Genomic DNA, 18,619 nt, shown 5'->3' with positions numbered 1-18,619 from the left:
AGTCGATCAGGAAACATATTTTTCAATAGATATTTTTATAATTAAGTGCAGAACTGACATATAAGAGAGTTGTTACTAACCTCAGATGTGGCCATTAGTTATTAGCTGTGTGACCTCGGGCAAGCTACCTCCCTTTTATGAGTCCTGGTTCCCTCACCTTAAAATTAGGCATTGGGACCGGAAGGTGTCTGAGCTTCCTCCCAGCCCTGTGGTCCTTGAGCAATGAATGCCAGCCGTTCAGTTACAGGTGAGCTATGCCTAGAGCCAGGGTGGATCCCTGGAGACACTACCTCCTATCAGAAAGTCCACTCTGGAGATGAAATTAAAGTTCAGAGGGGAACTTGAGCACAGTATTTGGAATACAGGGAGTTAAATATTATCAAGGAGTTTTTCTGTTAAGCCGTGAAAAGTAACCTGATGGATTCTGCTCACGTTAAAATTAGGGGTTGGGACTGGAAGGTGTCCTGACTCACTCCCAGTTCTTAGATTCTTGAGCAAGGTGTTTGCTCAGAAAGAGGATTTATATTGAAAGACGTGGCCACAAAGCCTACGCCCAGTGCACGCATCCTCCAGCCATCAGGAACACCGGCTCAGAAACGTTGCTGCTTTTTTTCTACTGTTTCTTCTCTTTGACCTTTTCTCTTACTTTATCCAATGTTTAGGTCCCAAGGGTTTGATTCCAACTGTCTTTAATTTAATCACACCCATCTTTCTATAAAAGATATTGATACAAATATCAGAGCTATATTTTCCAAGCTAAAAGTAACCTTACAAAGGGAATGTTTTATAGGAATATTAGGAAAGAATGTTTCAAGTTAGGGCTATCCTGAAATCATGCATGGGTGAAAGATCCTTTCAAGGTGCAAGATAGACTGGGGTTTTAAAGTTAACAAGGTATAGTACATTGGTATTTTTTAGACTCCAACAAACTCTAAGCAACTAGTTGTTGAGTTTCAGTGTAATATCAAAGAACAATAGACACACTTTTCTCACAAACTATTGAAATACTCTTCCATTTTCCAATGACATACCTGTGTGAGCCTGGAGTTTTTTGTTCTGTGTACATACATCAACCATAATAACCAATTGAATGCAGAAGCAGGTATGAGAATCCATGTGTGTTCTATTAAGGTAGATGTTAGAGATTTGTAAAAATGTAAAACAATGCTATTCTCACTAATTTTTTTGTTTCATAAAATCTATTTTTCATAAAAAGTTATGTATATTAAAATTATTGGATTTGTTATTAAATGACTGGATCAAATTTTAAAAATCAATCAGTTTGAATAATATTGATAGATATAATCCACATAAAGAATTTTTAGGAGCATAAATAGGTCTTGACACCAGAAAGTTTGAGACCTGCTACATTGAGTGAAGAACACCCCATGAAAATCTCCACATCTGCACAGAGTTTACAGCTCTCATTGTAGCGTCTCGCCTTCAAATAGGAAAGGACAAATGAAGATCCGCAGATATCTGGGGAGAGCTTTTTTTTAAATTGTCATGTAGTTGATACAGAATCTTACATTGGTTTCAAGTATGCAGCACAGTGGTTCAACAGTTACTAAATCCAACTAGTGCAGTTACTATCTAGAAATATGTTACATAGGACAGAACCATTGACTATATTCTCCATGCTGCACTTCCATCCCTGTGACCAACTTATATTATGTGGGGAGAGCTTTTAATAAGAACAATAGAAGCCAGAATGATCAGAGTAAAGGGGACTCAGCAAAAAGCAAGGAGCAGGAAAGAAAAGTCCAAAATAATAATAATGATGATGATAACAACAATATAGCAATAATCATCCTTGGACATAAAAGATTTTACACCCACAAAATAAGAACAGAAACATAAGAAAGCATCCAAAGAGCATATTAAAAAGACACACACACATACGCACCTTAAAATCATAAAGCTGTTAGTAGAAATGAAAAAATTCAATAGAAGAGAAGAAGAAAAAGTTGATGTCTCCCAGAAAACAGAAAAATAAACTGGAAGGTGGAAAATAAAAGAGGCAGGAAAAGAAAAATTTGAGTATCAAACCAGGAGATACAAGATGTGAATAGTAGGAGCTTCAAATAGAGAGAAAATAGAGGGGTTGAAATATCAAAGACATAGTTCTGCAAAAGAGGTTCCTTAGCTTTTTGGTCCCAAATTACACACAAATGTAATTTTGGCTTATGAATTACTAGAAGACTGAAAAGGCTTTTTTGCTCATGGTTTACAGTGTTTTGTTTACCATGATAGAAATTAAAACTAAGAAACCATTAAAATATCAACTTATTCAAAAATAAAAATAGCAAGTCCACATGTTCTTAAAAAAATAGGTTTACTATTACAACATTTTTTTGCATGTTGCAAGTTGTTTACTTTTTCACAATCTCTTTATTGTCCGACTTAGTGGAAGACAGCTGGAATCTCATATCTGCTTCTACTTTCCACTGGTTTGTTATCACTGGTCATGTAGCCTCTGGAAAAGCCCACTGTACTGTCGAGAGAGAATATAAGTAAAAATGCAATAAGATCTGTATTTTTAAGAAATAGTGACCTATGGACCTCCTAAGGGGTTTCAGGAAACCAGAGGTCTCTTTGAGAATTGATGCTCATGAGCATTTCCCAAATGTTCAAATTGGTTCCATACATGAAAAAAACCTACTCCGAAGCCAACCATCAAACACTTTCAGAATTATGTTAACAAAGAGAACACTCTAAAAGCTTCCAGAAGAGAAAAACAGGTCACATGGAACCTGGGTCATGGATTAGAATGATTTTAGACTTCTCAGCAGCATTGGAATTCATAAGGCAACAGAGAGTTTCCTGAATACTCAAAGAAAATGGTTTCCAACCAAGAATTCTATACCTACTGACATTATCAGCCAAGTGTGAAGGGAGAACATAATGAAACAGGAAGTCTCAGAAAGTTTACTCCTAGTACTCTTACTCAGACAGCTACTGGATGTTGTAATCTCTTGAAAAAAGGAACACATCTGAAATGATATCTAAGAAACAAGGCGTCCAACACAGGTAGGTGAAGGGCGTGGTCAGGATGGTGTTGAGGAGACAGCCCAGCAGGTCTAGGGAGCAACCTTTTCAGGTAGGAGCAGAAGGATCAAGGCCCCAGCATAGAGGTCACCAAAAAGGAATGCAGCCAATAGATGGCCTGATGTTTGGACACAGTGAGACAAGAGTTATACTTCCGACACAAAGTTTGAAGCTAAATTAGTGGTGTGTACTTTGAAAACAAAGCAAAACCCCCTCAAATTTTCCAAGGAAAACATGGTTGTACAAGAAAGGAAATGTAATTATGGTATATTCTGAGACTCAGCTGAGAATAATATTTACATAGTCTTAAAAATGTAAGCTCTGACTTTTAATCTAATCAAATTTCATGACAAAACTCATTGAGAAGATAGGAGAATGGGAAATTAAGAAGTAAATATCTAAAGCTTAAAAATAATGAGAATGTTGTATCAGCATGTTTAGAAACACTGAAAGAGCTGAAAATTATCCTGGAGAGTGGCAGTAGAGAATGGGAAACAGAAAGCAAGAAACCCCTATAGGGATTATTATTTATCATAATCCCTATGGGACTACTTAAATCTTTATTAAATATGTAAATATTAAATTGGCTCACTAACTAAAATAAACATTTAACATAGGAAATAATATATTAACACAATTTGCATAGAATGCAGTTTGGAAATGTGTAGACATTTACCCCATTGATGCCCTTTGTTTGACCTAGCAATTCTATTTATAGAATTTTATCCAACAGTGAATATTAAATTAGTAATTAGTTACATTAATTATGCTACATCCAAATAATGAAATATTATGCAGTCACTTAAAATAATGATACTACCATTAAAAAGTAAGATTCTCATCAAAGGAAAGATATTACCTTCCAGAGCATATCTTTCCCTTGGAACATGAGCTCCATTTGTAATTTTTCAATTTGTTAGTGTGACTTTTCACTGAATGTTTGACTCTTCCAGTGGATTCCAAACTCCAAGAGCCCAGCGACTCTATCTCATTTGGCTCACTGATGTGTTTGTTCTTAATGCCTTGCATTAGTATTTGGTACCAAGACAGCTTTTGATGAATGAATAACTGTGTGCGCCTGCATAAGGATAATGACAAAGGCCCAGAAGACTCAGATATCAGGCAGGGCTTATCTCTGGGTGCAAGAGTTGCAGGTCAGACCTGTGATTAAATCCCTGCTTCACCATGACCTTGGGCCAGTCCCTCATCTAAGCCTTGGGTATAATGACAGTAGATCCTCAATTATCCAATTAAATATGATTTCTTATAAACACCATATAAATGTTTGACCTCCCAAATTATGTAAGATATCCTCAACCATCAGTCTTATAGTGTAATATTTCTTTTATTCTTTTTTTAGTGAACTTCTGCAAGATTTAGAAAACTGTGAAAATGATCCTGTGGCCATAGCAGAATGTTTTGTGTCCAAGGTAAGTACGGTTCATTTCTCTGGGCCAGTCGAGACAGATAATGTATTGAGAACAAACTGTTTTCATTTGAAAGTTAAAATGACTGGTTTGTTCCGTTTTGGATGAAGTTAGCCTCACTAAGCTCACTCTGGTTTGTTTGTTTGTTTGTTTGTTTGTTTCCATCAGCAGGGGAAAAAAACATTGTTACTGTCCCCAGTAAGTTAGGAAATCCTAACTTAGTAGATTTCCTAGAACTTGTATAGTAACTGAATGATGTTACTCATCTTTCCTAAGAAAAAATTTAAGCTTGGGGTGAGGAGAGTCCAGATTAGAAGAAAATTAAAAAAATAAATACATATAAAATACCCCTAGACCAGTTACAAAAATCTGTTAGAATCTAAATATTTTCTATTTATGTGGCACTAGCCTAGGCTATGTAATTATCATTTGGGGGATAAAGAGATGCAGAATTAATCTCTTACATGTTAAAAACGCACTCTCATTTTCCTACATTTTTCTTAAGCTTCATTGATGCTTTAGAAAAATGCAAGGAAAGGATTTGACTTTTAAAACTTGAATAGTCAAATCACGCTCTGTGCCAAGTTAGGAGGTAGAGTTCTCAACTCTGCAGGGCGAACCTTTTCATTACTTTCTCAACATGCTCCCTACTAGGTATAGAATCCCATCTTAAGTTTCTTTTGAAAATTCAACAGCTTTTCCTTGGAAAACCCCTAGCAGAAATTGCTTTGCAGCAAAACTTCATGTGATTTCTGCCATTGTGGTTTCAAATGTGGTTTAAGCAAAGTTCATGATGGTGCTTTGGGATCAGCTGAGCACCTCATTTGGAGCTCTGGAGTCCAGCGTGAACTTTGAGATGTCCTCCCAGCCTGCCCTGGCTCAGGCTTGTTCCACAGGGTCATTCCTGATGGCCGCATAGCCACCCAGTGGTTTGTATCGAAACATGACACTCTGGGTGTTACTGAAGGGTGGCTCCTTAAAGGCAGTTGATGGGCTTATATAGAAAACACTCTTGACTTTGTGAGTGGGTGTGTGAGTGTTAACATGGGAAATACACACACATGCGTATACACACGCAGTGCTTTTCACACGTTGCCTGTGTCATAACTAATTCTCCTAATGGGTAGGAATTTGGAAAAGAGAAGGGAAATGAAAGAGGGAGAAATGGGTAGAAAGATATGCCAAGTGTATCGAAGAAGATATGATAAGATAACCACAGCACCTAAACAACATAGACACTTTCGGAAACATTTGGGCTTTTACTGGGAACTGTAATCACAAGGTGACTAAAGACAGTCCAGCATATGCTTAGCTGTGGCTTAATATTCACATAAAAGTTTGTTTATATGCCACATTGCCAACTCCCAAATCTTTTTTTTTCATTGTAATATTGCCAAGTTTAATTAGAAGTCCGAGCTCAGCACTCCACACTTCCACATGTAAGTAGGGAACTGCGAGGGAGTATTTGGTTTTGGCACAGCCTCCTTTTCACTCAGCACCCTGAAATTTAGAAGATGGTTACGTTTTCTGAAACACAACCAGCCGCTCAACTCTGGGGAGGAATGGAAAATTGCTTTAATTGAGAGGCCATTAATGAAAGAGGTAAAGCTGGCAGTTAACTTCTGCTTTTATCTGAATCACTGGGTCTCACAAGAGATTCATCTTTGACCTTGTTTTTGTGGTATGTGTAGGTTACAGAAATCCCTCCTGACAAAAGGAGAATACAGTAGTCCTTCCCTGCTGCTCATAAAGGAAGAGCACGGGGCAGTGGAGGCCATTCTCTTGAGGGAGAGAAATAATAGTTGCATTCTGGACAGGCCAAGCCGTGTCCCACAGAGCATGTGCTGCTCTCAGACTCTGGAAACACCCACAACAGGTTTCCTTGGCTTCCTGCCTTCACCTCTACCCTCATTTCCATCCCTGATCTTGCCCGTCGGCCGGCCTGATCCAGGGCAGCGTGTGGGAGGGAGACAGTTTGTCTCCGTAACCGCCCCTGACCGTCTTCCGCTCCCTATTGGTGCCGTTCTCCCTTCAGTGCCCAGTGTACACGTGCGCTTGCGTGCGCACACACACACACACACACACACACACACACACACACACACACCACACCACTTACTGAAATTATCCAAGAAAGTGCTGATATTGGATATTCATATCACTGGAGTGAATTCTAATCAACATTACCTTACCTATACACTATTCACATATGAAGCCTTCCTCGTAGTGTCCAGTGCAAACTCAGGAATCAAAGTGTGTGTGTGTGTGTGTGTGTGTATGCACGCATGTGCATGCATGTGTGCCTGTTGGGGATGAGGGAGAAATTGACCCCTCTGCAGAAGAAACCCTAAAATCACACAGATTTCTTTACTCTGGTTATTCATTCAATAAACATCTGAGTGCCCTATGTGCCCAACTGGCAGCGCTGACCCTGTTAAATTTGGGTTCCATCATAGTTAAATGCTCATTTCTACACCATCTCTAATTACAATTGGAAAGAGTTACATCAGGAGGAAATATCTACTTTTGTATAATTTCTTTATCATTACCTTCTTTTTCCCTAAGTGCTTCTAAAAAGCAGTTGAGGTAGCATATGTAATAAGTAATGGGCATTTAAGGATTAACGAACTAGGGACTATTGATTTTTGTATAAACCCACAAAGTTTTATAGTTTTCCACAGAGCTTATAAATCTAAGAACAAATATGCATTTGATTTTACATTGAGCACATATAGCTGATTTAAATCAAAGCCCTCTATAGGAATAGAGCCAGGGTGTCACAAAATGCAAAGAAATTCAAGTGTGCAGAGCGTTGAGGCTTTGTTAAGGACTGGTATATGTAGGTCAAGTATATGAAGTAATTTAGACCTATTCTCATTGAGGCCATTGTTTTTAAACTTGGTATTTCAAATGATCCTGAAGGTCGCTAAATTTAAGGCAAGTCAGCCTCATGTTCAATCCCAAGTTAAGTGCAGTGGGAGGCAGACAGGAAAGAAGCAGCAAGAAACTAAGTGTGGGAGCAAACCCAGAGCAGAGCTCCAGCCTGGTGTTAATTTACTGGAAGACGGTGAGCAATTCCCTTTGCCTCTCTTTCCCATGGAGCCAGACAGGGCTGGACACTTCAGTGCCGTCAGGAGCTAAACAGATGAACCCAATGTATGAATGGGCCCAAGCAGGGGCTAGAGCAGTGTAGGTACTAATGTTGTGGGGACATTCGTGTCACCTGAAGCTGTGGGGCCACGGCCAGTGCATTTAGTACTTTTTCAGAAGCCAGAAATCAAGGTATTTTTATCTTCCATCTTTTAAAAGTTGGCAACTAGTTTAGATTTTGTTAAAGTACTTTGCTTGAAAATTTGGCAGCATACTAAATTGGTGAGGCCATGGGGAAACAGGCACTCTTATGATTGTGGGAAAACAAAATGGCACCGACTCTGTGGATGGGAGTTTGACTGTGTCTAGCAAAATTACATCTGAATTCAGCCTTTTCATCCAGCAGTCCTGCTTCCAGTATTTTTTTCTGAAGTCGAGTGACAAAAATTCAGTATGCTGTTCTTTGCAGTAATAGTTATGGATACATACAATATGTAGAAATAGGTATTGTGTGTGTGTATAGAAATATGTATGTCTGTAAACAGAAAGCTATTTGAATAAGCCATGATATAGCCACATAATGTACTACTATGAAGCAGTAGAAGCAAATACAGAGTGTTTATATACTACTAGGAGGGATGGGGCGAAGGTAGATAAAAGTGTATATAGTACTGTGGTTTTCAAAGTGTGGTCCCTGGACCTGCATCTGCACTATCTGGGAACTTGTTAGAATGCAAACTGTTGGGCCCTATTCTGGACCTACTAAATCAGAAACTGTGGGGGTGCAAACCAATAATCTGGGTTCTCACAAGCCTACCAGGTGATTCTGATACACACTGGTATAGCTTGTTATTAATCTAAGAATGGGGGAGGACATGCCTGTATTTTAATATGTATGCTTGAAAAAAAAAAGATAAACTGTAAGATTAAAATTGGTTACTGATGAGAAGGAAAGAAATAGACCAGAATGGAAAGTTACAGCAACTAGACTTCTTCAAATATGCGTTTTCTTACAGAGTTGACTTTGAAACCATGTAAATATTTTACATAATTATAAAACAAAATTAAAATTTTAAAAAGCAGTCTCCAAAAATTGAACACAAAACAAAAACAATGAGCCTGTTGTATATCCAGTTTGTGGCATAACCTCTCAGAGGAAATTCCAATCAATTTTAAATATGCTATGGATAAAATAGAGCAAATACATTTTTAAACTGTTTTCAGGAAATTGTATATGCTGGTGCCTGTATTGTTTTGCTGAAAGTACATGGCATATTGTGGGTTAAAGCAAATGAATATTATGTTTGTGTCATTGAACTGGAATTGATAGGAGACAGAAAATGCAGAGGAGAATGGGGCTGACTAAATGCTGTAGTCCTGAATCTGAACTGCAAGTTTGAACTAAAGATATGTTTTATCTTTAACAAAAACCGTAATTCCTAACTGTCCACTAAAAAGGCATAGAAATTATGATTGACGCAGTAGCAAGAGCACCTCCAATACCCAAACCATGGTCTCCAAATACTACCTCCTACCAAAAGGAAACAGCTCCGTGAAGACTGAGGATGGGGTAGGAAATGTACACGATGGTCTAGATATCTTATCACGCCAGAAAACACGGAAAGCTGTAAGTCAGGTCGTGAATGCTGAAGGGTCTCCTACTGGCTAAATATGGCATCATTTGAGCATCAGTAAAGATAATCGACTGAGAACAACTAAAATTCATTACATATATTTATATTCAGGAATTCATGGTGATATTTAAAAACCTAAACTGGTAGCCTTTTGCAGGATGCTAGAGAACAAAGGCATTGTTTTGAAAATTAAGGAAAACAATCAAGCATTTATCCTGCCTTTCCCATGGAAACCACAGGCTGTAGGGTAACAAATGGTTAATACAGGCAAATTCTTCTTTGGAAAGAATCTGGCTAATAAATGAAGAAGGAATGGTAGAGTTAGAATTATCCACATTTTGCACCCCCTAACGAGTTGATAGGTCTAAGCAATAATCACCAATGGTTGTTAACATCACAAAAGGAGAGACAGCCAGACATTATGTGCCTCCTGATGGAAATACAATGCAATTATGATGTATTCATGCCAAATTATGGAACCTAAATCTGTTCAAGCCTTCACTGAACCACCAAGAGAGCAGGAGGCAGGGGACATATTAAAGGAAGCCATCGGGGTGTCATCAGCAGAGTTGGAACTATGGGGAACTGCAGGACAAAACATCTGGTTTCTTCAACTAAATTGCAAGGGAAGAAAAGATAGAGGGGGGATTTAAAGATTAGAAGAGTCTTAAGAGATTTTAGCTAGTTGCTGTGTGGAGATATTATTTGGATTCCAATCAAACAGGCAAACTATTTTTAAAAAAAGAAAAAATTAAGAAAATAGGAAATATGAATAATGACTAGGGAAACTTCATGTTATGATGGAATTATTTAAACATAGAGGCATTGTGGTGATGCTTCTTTTTAAGCATCCTTGTATTAAGATTTAGATACATACTAAAATACTTACAGGTGAAGTGATATGATGTCTACAGTTTGCTTCAGAGTGACAGGAAAAGGCGAATGGGTGGATACTGGTAATGAGTTAATATTGGGGCTGATGATTCATGACACCATCCTCCCTACTTTCATATATGCTTGGAACCTTCTAAAAAATAAAAAATTAAATATAATGCTAGTTGAGTTTAACAAAAAGGATTCCAAGTAGGAATTCCTTAAAATTCAGGGGAAAAAAAACATGAATAAAAACATTAAAGTTACCCCCAAAAAGACACCATCTTGGAGTCACATATGAATCCAGCATGAAGTGGTTTTAAGAAGTAAAAGGAAGAAAAGCAGAATGTGGAGCACGACCCAAATAGCCTGAGGCTCTTTTTCATGATGTGATTCCATTTTAGAGTTTGCAAGAGCTAGCAATTCATTGGCCTTGAATTACTTATTCTAACTTAATTACTGTCAAAAGTTTAAAAACCTAGCTTCTGCCCCTTAACTACCTCTTTCCCTTGGCAGTGTAGGGAAATTTGTGAAAGACTTTGAAATCAACTGAAAAGATTACTGGGTACCTTCAATAGAAGAGTTAATAAGTATTTTCCGATTTACCCCTCTAAATTACATGATTCAGCATGGTCTCTGTACCTTTTGTTGTTGCCTTTGAACTCTTTTACAACACCCAGATTGTAGATAACTGATAGCAGTGTAAAAGATTCTTGACCACAGACATGCAAACGAATACTGTCCCACAGAGGGATGCTTGATTTCTTTACCCACTCATCCCTGTAGGAAGAAGCAGTTTTGTGTCTATTTGTCAATTCATCTTGTCATTCTCCTTCAACCTACAAGTATGATCCTTTTATTTCCCCTTGAATCCAGCTATAGTATCTTACTGCTTTCCTCACTGATTAAAAGGTTACATGAAATCTTTGTGACTAGGTTAAATAAAATGACAGTGTTCATTTTACATTTACATGGAGGTCACGGTTTTACCCTTTGAAAAAAAGTAGCTTTTAAGAGCAAGAAGTATTTGATAACATTGGGACTGAAAGACTGAGAACACCTGGGAACTGGGAATATGATCAGAGCAAAAGGCAAGACTCCACTTTGATTAGTGAAACATTCAGTGCATTTGAGGCTTTGCTGCTGTGCATGGTGTGTACAGATGAGACGGGGATCCTGATCTCAAATACAGTTTTCAGTTTAGTATGTGACAGGGGTATTTAGTAGTTCAACAGATGTTATATGCCAAACGAACACTGTATGGTGCCTTCCCTGCAGTAACGCACAGCCTGGAGTGGGAGACAGACAGATACACAGAAAATATCACTGTCATTTGATAAACGCTACAGACATTTGGGCATTGTTTCCCTGAGTAGGAGCAGTTGGCTCAGCCAAACAGCTCAAGGAAGGCTCTTTGGAGGAATGAAGCCTAAGCTCAGTGTCGAAGGATGCATAGTGGCCCTATGAAAAAAGTGGGGAAGACGGTGGGCAGAGATGACTGCGTACACAAGGGCCTGAAAGGAGATAGCAGCTTTCTCATGCCCTGTGCATATTTCCAACATGTTCCTGCCACATAATATTAAACTACCTATTTATATCTCTGTGCACTGCAAACCCACCAGAGGACTACGAGCACTGGACCAGAAACCTTATTTTCCTCTTGTTCCAATTTGCCTTCAGATTCACCTAAACACAGTAGATGCTCAATAAGGGTTTTTTGAACTGAAATGAGTTTACATGTATGTGGATTCTAGGTATAAAACAGGGAGATGTTTTGGCTTAGATGTTTGCCCCGGGCTCAGGAGACAGGCCCATGTGATTAGAGAAACAAATTTAAAGGTATGAATGCCATTTTTCTTTATTGTTTTTAAGTGAATGGTGATGCCAGTGCTTCTCTGCCTATGACAGTCTCTTCTGTTTCCTTGCAGAGTGAAGAGTTCCACATTTATACCCAGTACTGCACTAACTATCCAAGGTATGCACTGTGCATGTGCAGGAGCACTTCATTCACATCCTTATTGTTTCAAGTGAGGCCTCTGTGTGTTGGTGTTGGGCGTTATGTCCCTGGCATTGTGCTGAATGCTGCAGAGAAAATGCAGAGCCTGCTGAGAATGAATGACGGGGGGTTGGTGGAGGGCAGATATTGATCCATTCGGGCTCTGGGACTCCCAGCAGAGCCAGCAGTGGAAAAATTGGGAAAGAACTTGAAAGAGACCAAAAAGACTGGTAGGTGAGAAACGAAGCAAACTAGTTGTGTTTGGCTGTCATTTCTGGTCTGTTATCCCTTTTGTATGTGTGCCATATTTTTAAGAATTTGGGAAGCACTGCAAATTAATTTTTGTAATCTCGCTGGGGATAAAATGTGTTCTTTTTTGCTATGTAAGTCCCGTGAATTATGTAGGTTTTACGGAGTTTAGAGAAAGGGAGGCCTCATTGTCTCACCTGGACCGTGGCTCCAGTTTGGTTTACACTGGGAGTCAGGGTGGGAAGTGAGTGACGGAGCACAATACAGTATCCTAAACTGTATCCAAAAATTGTATCCTGACAATACACTGACCACCTCAGTAAGGGAGCCGAGCCTAAGACCACGGTCGCAATGTTGGAATTTCCATTTTCTGCAGAAGACATTTTTTGAGCACTTACTGATGCTTAACCACTGTGTTAAATGCTATAAATACAGAATGTTGTTGAATTTAACTTTCACAGCAATCCAGAGATGCTGAGGGATTAAAGGAAAGCAGAACATCCATCTCCGTGCCAGGCACATAGTAGGTTCTCAACAAGTGCTAGTTTATTGCCTCCCCTGCGACATCCCCACTGTATGAGTAAAGTAACTGAAGCTCCGACGTGTGTACTGATGTTCAAGAGTCCAATAGCTGATGAGTGTGGCCCAGCTAGGATGTGAACTGAGGTGTCTCTAACCTCAGACCTTGTGCAACTCTGTCCTTGTAACGTCTCTGAAGCTTTGTGATCCTCCCTGCCCTGTGCCTTTGTACCATCTGCTTTCCCACGATCAGCAGGATCTGAGTTGGAATCTCCGGGGCCAGCCAGGAAAATGAGAGCTGTGGAGGTTTTACATGCTCTGTAGCAGTCTTGGTAGAGACATGTCCCCAAGAGTAGAGAGGGCAGTGCGATCCACCCAGAAGAGAAGCCAGCAGGCTGAGCCCCTAGGGCTGTGACTATAAAGCAGAACACATGTTCCCCACCCGCCGCGTGTGAGTGGCCCCAGAAAGCCAGTTTGGGGGAATCCAGATGGCCAAAGGATTAAAGGCCAGGGACTCAGGCTTGCTGATGGCAAAATCATTTCCACTGGAGGATTTTAGTCTCCTCCTCTAAATATTGGTCAGGATATTGTGCTGTGGCTGTTTAGTTGGTGGCCAGCCATGTCTTTCCCAGGTTTCCCTAGAAACAAGAACCAAATGCACATGCAGATTAGCACATTTATCACCATGTGCTTTACAGACACACCCAGAGTTAACAGTTTCACTTAAGCAATGCTTTCCTAATGTATTTGTTTCCACCTCTATGCTGAAGATAATCAGGAAATTATAAGATGCCCCAGCTAAAACACATGGACCTTAAGCTAAAAAGCAGCACTGCCCCATCCCTAACTCAGAGAAATCTCAGAACTGGCCCTCAACTTCTCCTCTAAGTGTCTTCCTGGGGGAAAGAAAAAACATTCAAACTCTGAGGAGTCAGCCAAGTTCTGGACCCAATTATCAGAATCCGAGAGGCTAGAGGGGCTTGTCTGGGCAATTGTGTCTGTGCAAATTTCAGTATAAACATGTCATTTGAAGAAATAATTTCTGATTTTGCCATTTTGGAAGTTAAGATTTTTCAGACTTAGTAATAAAAAAGGAGAGTACAAACTAAAGGCAGCCTTTTAGGCTGCTTCAGAGTCAAGGGACAGGCAAAATCTTTTGTGCAAGAACATTTTTAAGAGCCTTGCACTTGTGGAGCATGGTTCTAAGCTGTGTGTGTTGGCAGGAAATAGGAGCTAATATTCTTTGCCTTCTAGCAATTTCATATTCTTTTGAGGGTCAGAGTTCAACTAAATGCATTAGCAAAATTGTGTCAGGGAAGATCAAATCAATAAATACCAAGTAATGTAGAAAGGACTCAGTAATGTGTAAAAGAAGCTAAAGATACGTACAATTAAGGAGTAACAAGTCCCAGGGAGGAGAGTTAAGGACAGTTTCCTAGAGGAAGTGTTTTTAATTTTGAGTGGGACATTGAAAAAGGAAAGAAACATACTAGTAAATAGATGCTCAAAAGGCATTCTCAGTGAAGCAGGCATGTCCGCTTCTTGCCCCATAGTGTGGTTTTCATAGAAAAATATTTCCTCTCGTCCCCTTGTGTCCAGTTTGCTCTCTGAGGCCCGAGGTTTCCTTTCCCATCTTAACACACCAAGAGTGCCAGGTGTTTAAGCCCATCTGACAACTTTTCTTCCCGCTTTGGATCCAGGCTGGTGATAGTAACTGTCGCCAGCACCCCTTGACAGGTGCCACCTTCTTCATACCAGTCACACCCCAGTGATTTCGCTGTGAAGAGAAAGAGCGCCCCCTCCCCCCCAGGGAGGGGCCCAGAGCCCTCGGGTCATGGTCCTCAGATGTCTTCCTTGCCCTGGATCAAGAGCTCAGCATGCTTGGGGTTCAGTGTGCTGCAGGAGCCTTATCCTCAGGCAGGCGCTTAAGCCCTCAGAGGGCCAAGGGGCTCCTGGGCAGTTGGTCCTGACTCTGAAGAGCCTTAGAAGATTCTCTAGGCTACATGATGAATAGCTTTGAAATCTCCATATGTGGGGGAAATAAACCCATTTGACTAGGTATTTCTCGAAGCATATGGGCACAGAAAGGATCCTAATCACTTTAATTAGGAGACCTCCATTTCATTACCTTTCAAGGAGTCTTATTTTGTTGTTTGGCTCTATCTGATTTTCTAAATTAATCCTGAAAACACATTACTCACTTGGAGAGAAAGGCTGAAATTACTTCCACCTGTTTCCTTCTAAATTATGAGACATAAGATTTTAATTTACATGTATGAGTGAGTCCACAAGCTCACTAGCCAGCTTTACATATAAGATGTGAACGTTGTTTGAACCATTCCCCTAGGATGTTTGGGGGCTGTACCTGTTCCTTTGGGGGAGCTGGAATGGAGAAAGAATCCTGACCTGCTTTTCTAATACTCTTGCTGAGGTAATGCTCCTTAAGAGGTGAGGTTAAGTAGCTGCTTCAGAAGCTGTCTTTAGAATGAGGAAAGCCAATTGGAGGTGGACAGAGGGATCTGTTCAAAGATTCTCAAAAGGAAGTTAACCCATGGGACAAGGTCTCCAATGACCTACACGTAAGGTCACACAGTTTATGTGTTATACAAAGGCGACCAGCAGAAGGGGTGACAAATGCCCAGCATGGGCTGGATCTGCTGGGAAGAAGAAACTCCTTTTGCTTAATACAAAGGTGCCACCTCCTTGTGGTCTGACCTGTGCGGTTTGAGTACTTAGCAGACACCCAGCTAGGAGGCAATGCGGGGCTGACCCCTGCTCACCTTCCCTTTGCCAAGCACATGCGCTGCCAGGGGGCTGCATCTCCTGGAAGTAAGGAGCTTGCTGCTAGGAGGTGGAGGTCCAGGTGCCGCTGCCTTGTTACAGTGCCTTTTCTCATTCATGCACCCAGAGGGACCGTTTCTCCAGTTTGCCCAGAGGCATTTTAGTCTAGCTTTGGGTGGCACTATCCTACCTGTTGAAGGGCATTTACACTTAACACTGGCCCTTAAAACCTGAATGCCCATGATAAGCATGACAATTTAGATACAAATGTTTATTCTGCTTGCAGATCAGTGGCTGTGCTCACAGAGTGCATGAGGAACAAGATGCTGGCCAAATTCTTCAGAGAGCGTCAGGAAACTTTGAAACACTCACTGCCACTGGGATCCTATCTCTTGAAACCAGTTCAGCGGATTCTCAAGTATCATCTCCTTTTGCATGTAAGTTTCTGTCTGCACATGAGGACTTTCCAGGGGATGGGGATTTTATGTGTATATATTAAGATTAGGGGAAAAAAATATATCCAAAAAGGCTGTGGACATATGAAAAAGTTTTATACACTCATACTTTACAACTGACTAATCTGCTTTGAGGAATTAGAGATATTTGTATTCTAGGCCTGAAGCGCCATTGACTGCAGCCAAGTAAAAAGATTGATTTTAGCTCTGATCCTGATAGGGCTTAGGAGAGTACCTCATTCTGGGCAGTGAAGTTTCAGGCAGGGAGCTGTCATCTTAATGAAAAACAGATTTTTTATGGTTTATTCTATTTCCATGAGCCTAGAATCAGTAGGCAGTTAGGAAGGGGAGCTGTTTGTCATAGACTTTCTTTTGTACGAGCAAAGAAAAGGGACTGAAAAGGGAGAAGACAGATAGCGGTGTGATGAATGATCTCTGAGCTCAGCTCGGCATCACTTCAGGGTATCTTTTCTTTATATCATTTCCCATTATTTGTACAAAATTTAAGGAGGCTTTAGAAACAAAGATAGAGATAGCTCTCATATTCTCATTTCTTATCCTCTAAGAAAGTTGATAAAAATGGGGGGGAGAATGTTCCATTGAGAGTAATTTTCATTCTATAAGTAGGATTGGATTGCCCTTGCAATATGAGAAAGACAGGATGGTACAGTGGTTAGGGGCCAGCGTCTGGGGCAAATCCTGCGAATTGTCCACATCCAGTGTGGCTCACAGGCTGCAGATAAAAGTAAGCTATCGTTTTCATGCTACATTAGAAATCTTAAGCATATTTTAATCCAGAGTTCTTATCCGTATCAACATACCTGCAATTTGTATGTATCTCTTTTTAAATGATTCTAGGTTTTGAACTTGGATAATCATTCTAAGGTTGCTCACTTGACACACATTTAAAATTTGAAGAATTCGTATGGTCTAACTTTACCAGAAATTTCTCAGCTTTGTCTGTTTGCCTGGGGTGACTCATCTTTGGAGAATCTTGCGTTCCGTGAGGCTGTATCAGGGTTATTGCTTTAACTGTTAAATTGATACTAATGACCTCTTAGATTAGTGGGATTAATTTTCTAATTCAGTGCCCAAATAATTCTTAAATAATACCTGTCCCAAAATAGATCTCTGCTGTGCTCTGCTAGTATGGCATCTAAGATTAGTGTGTCCCACTAATCTCTTAGTGTGGCCTTATAGACAGTAAGGTGGCTGTCAGCGAAAAGAAAAGTCTAAGATCACAGTTACTTATGCATGTCACATATAACAAGTCAAGATCCTTACAAAAACTTAATTGATAGGAAAAACAGCCCTTACCCTCAAATTAAGAGCTGGTGTCTTGGTTCAGGCTCCTATAACCAAGTGCCACAGACTGGGTGGCTTAAACAATAAACATTTATTTGTCACAGTTCTGGAGGGTGGACATCTGAGATCAGGGTCCCTGCATGGTCAGTCGCTAGTGAGGGCCCTCTTCTGGGTTACAGACTCTTGCTTCCTCACGTGGTGGAAGAAGGCCAGAGAGCTCTCTGGGGTCTCTTTTGTAAGGACCCTCCTCCTATTCATGAGGCTCTACCCTCATGACCTGATCACCTCCCAAAGGCCCCGCCTCCAAATACCAGCACCGTGGGGTTTCAGATTCCAGCATAAGAATTTGAGGGGAACACAAACATTCGGTCCCTAGCAACTGGGAATGAAGGAAAAAATGGAAGAACAGTGGTTAGATTAATTGAAAACCAACTTCTGGTTGCCTTTGAAGTATTTCTGCTTCACAGCTGATGCAGTGTTCTTCCTGTGTCGTTCACATCACTTCAAAGTTGTGTAGCCATCCGTGAAGATGCCCTAAGAACACACTCTGTCCTCCCATCTGCTGATGAACAGGACTGCTTCTAAACTGGAGGAAGAACTTACTGCTTTTTTAAATTTGCTGTTGAGCTTGAGCTTACCTGGGAATTTTTAGTTCAGCAGTACAGTTTCATAGGATGCTTTTAACAGCTGAGTCTGAGTGTGGAAAGAAAACGTAAATTTCTTTCTAATTTCTAGCTAGATGGAGAACATGAGTACTCAGTAAAAGTAAACAAAGATTTTTAAAGTCTGACTATAAAATAATGGACCTAATACCTAAGGGAGAACATGAGTACTCAGTAAAAGTAAACAAAGATTTTTAAAGTCTGACTATAAAATAATGGACCTAATCTTATGTTGCACCATAAGATTCAACTTCCATCCTTTAACTTAATGATTGTGTGTGATAAATGTTATAGAAATGATCTAATGGACTACAGTACCATCTTACTATCTTAAATATTTATATAGGAATTCTGTTATTGTTTTAAGAAGATACACCTTCAATTTAATAATCATTATTGGCCACCCAGCTCTCTGACAGACACTGCTGAGTACATAGAATTAAAGAAATAATGTAATCGTCCCTAATCTTAGACTATTGAGGATTCTGGGGACTTATGTATTTTACGTACTGGAAATATTAGAACAGAGACCATGTCCCTTCCTTATGTCCCTGGGATCAGGGACCCCCAGTGCTAAGCT

At 40.0% G+C, this 18,619-nt stretch overlaps 1 protein-coding gene across 7 annotated transcripts in view; it reads left to right on the top strand.

Moving 5' to 3' along the window:
• PLEKHG1 (pleckstrin homology and RhoGEF domain containing G1) overlaps window positions 1–18,619 on the top strand; it is a 202,421-nt gene that overhangs the window by 156,267 nt on the left and 27,535 nt on the right. For all 7 annotated transcript variants that reach the window (XM_036906962.2, XM_036906963.2, XM_036906960.2 and 4 more), the window contains 3 exons: window positions 4,409–4,478; window positions 12,001–12,047; window positions 15,904–16,054. In XM_036906962.2, coding sequence (XP_036762857.2) covers window positions 4,409–4,478; window positions 12,001–12,047; window positions 15,904–16,054 — 268 coding nt within the window. The remainder of the gene's footprint in view (window positions 1–4,408; window positions 4,479–12,000; window positions 12,048–15,903; window positions 16,055–18,619) is intronic.

Source organism: Manis pentadactyla, chromosome 12 (assembly GCF_030020395.1).
Source record: "Manis pentadactyla isolate mManPen7 chromosome 12, mManPen7.hap1, whole genome shotgun sequence".
In the NCBI taxonomy this organism is placed as follows: Eukaryota; Metazoa; Chordata; class Mammalia; order Pholidota; family Manidae; genus Manis; species Manis pentadactyla.
Note: the sequence above shows the minus strand (reverse complement) of the source record. Positions and strands in the feature narration are given on the sequence as shown.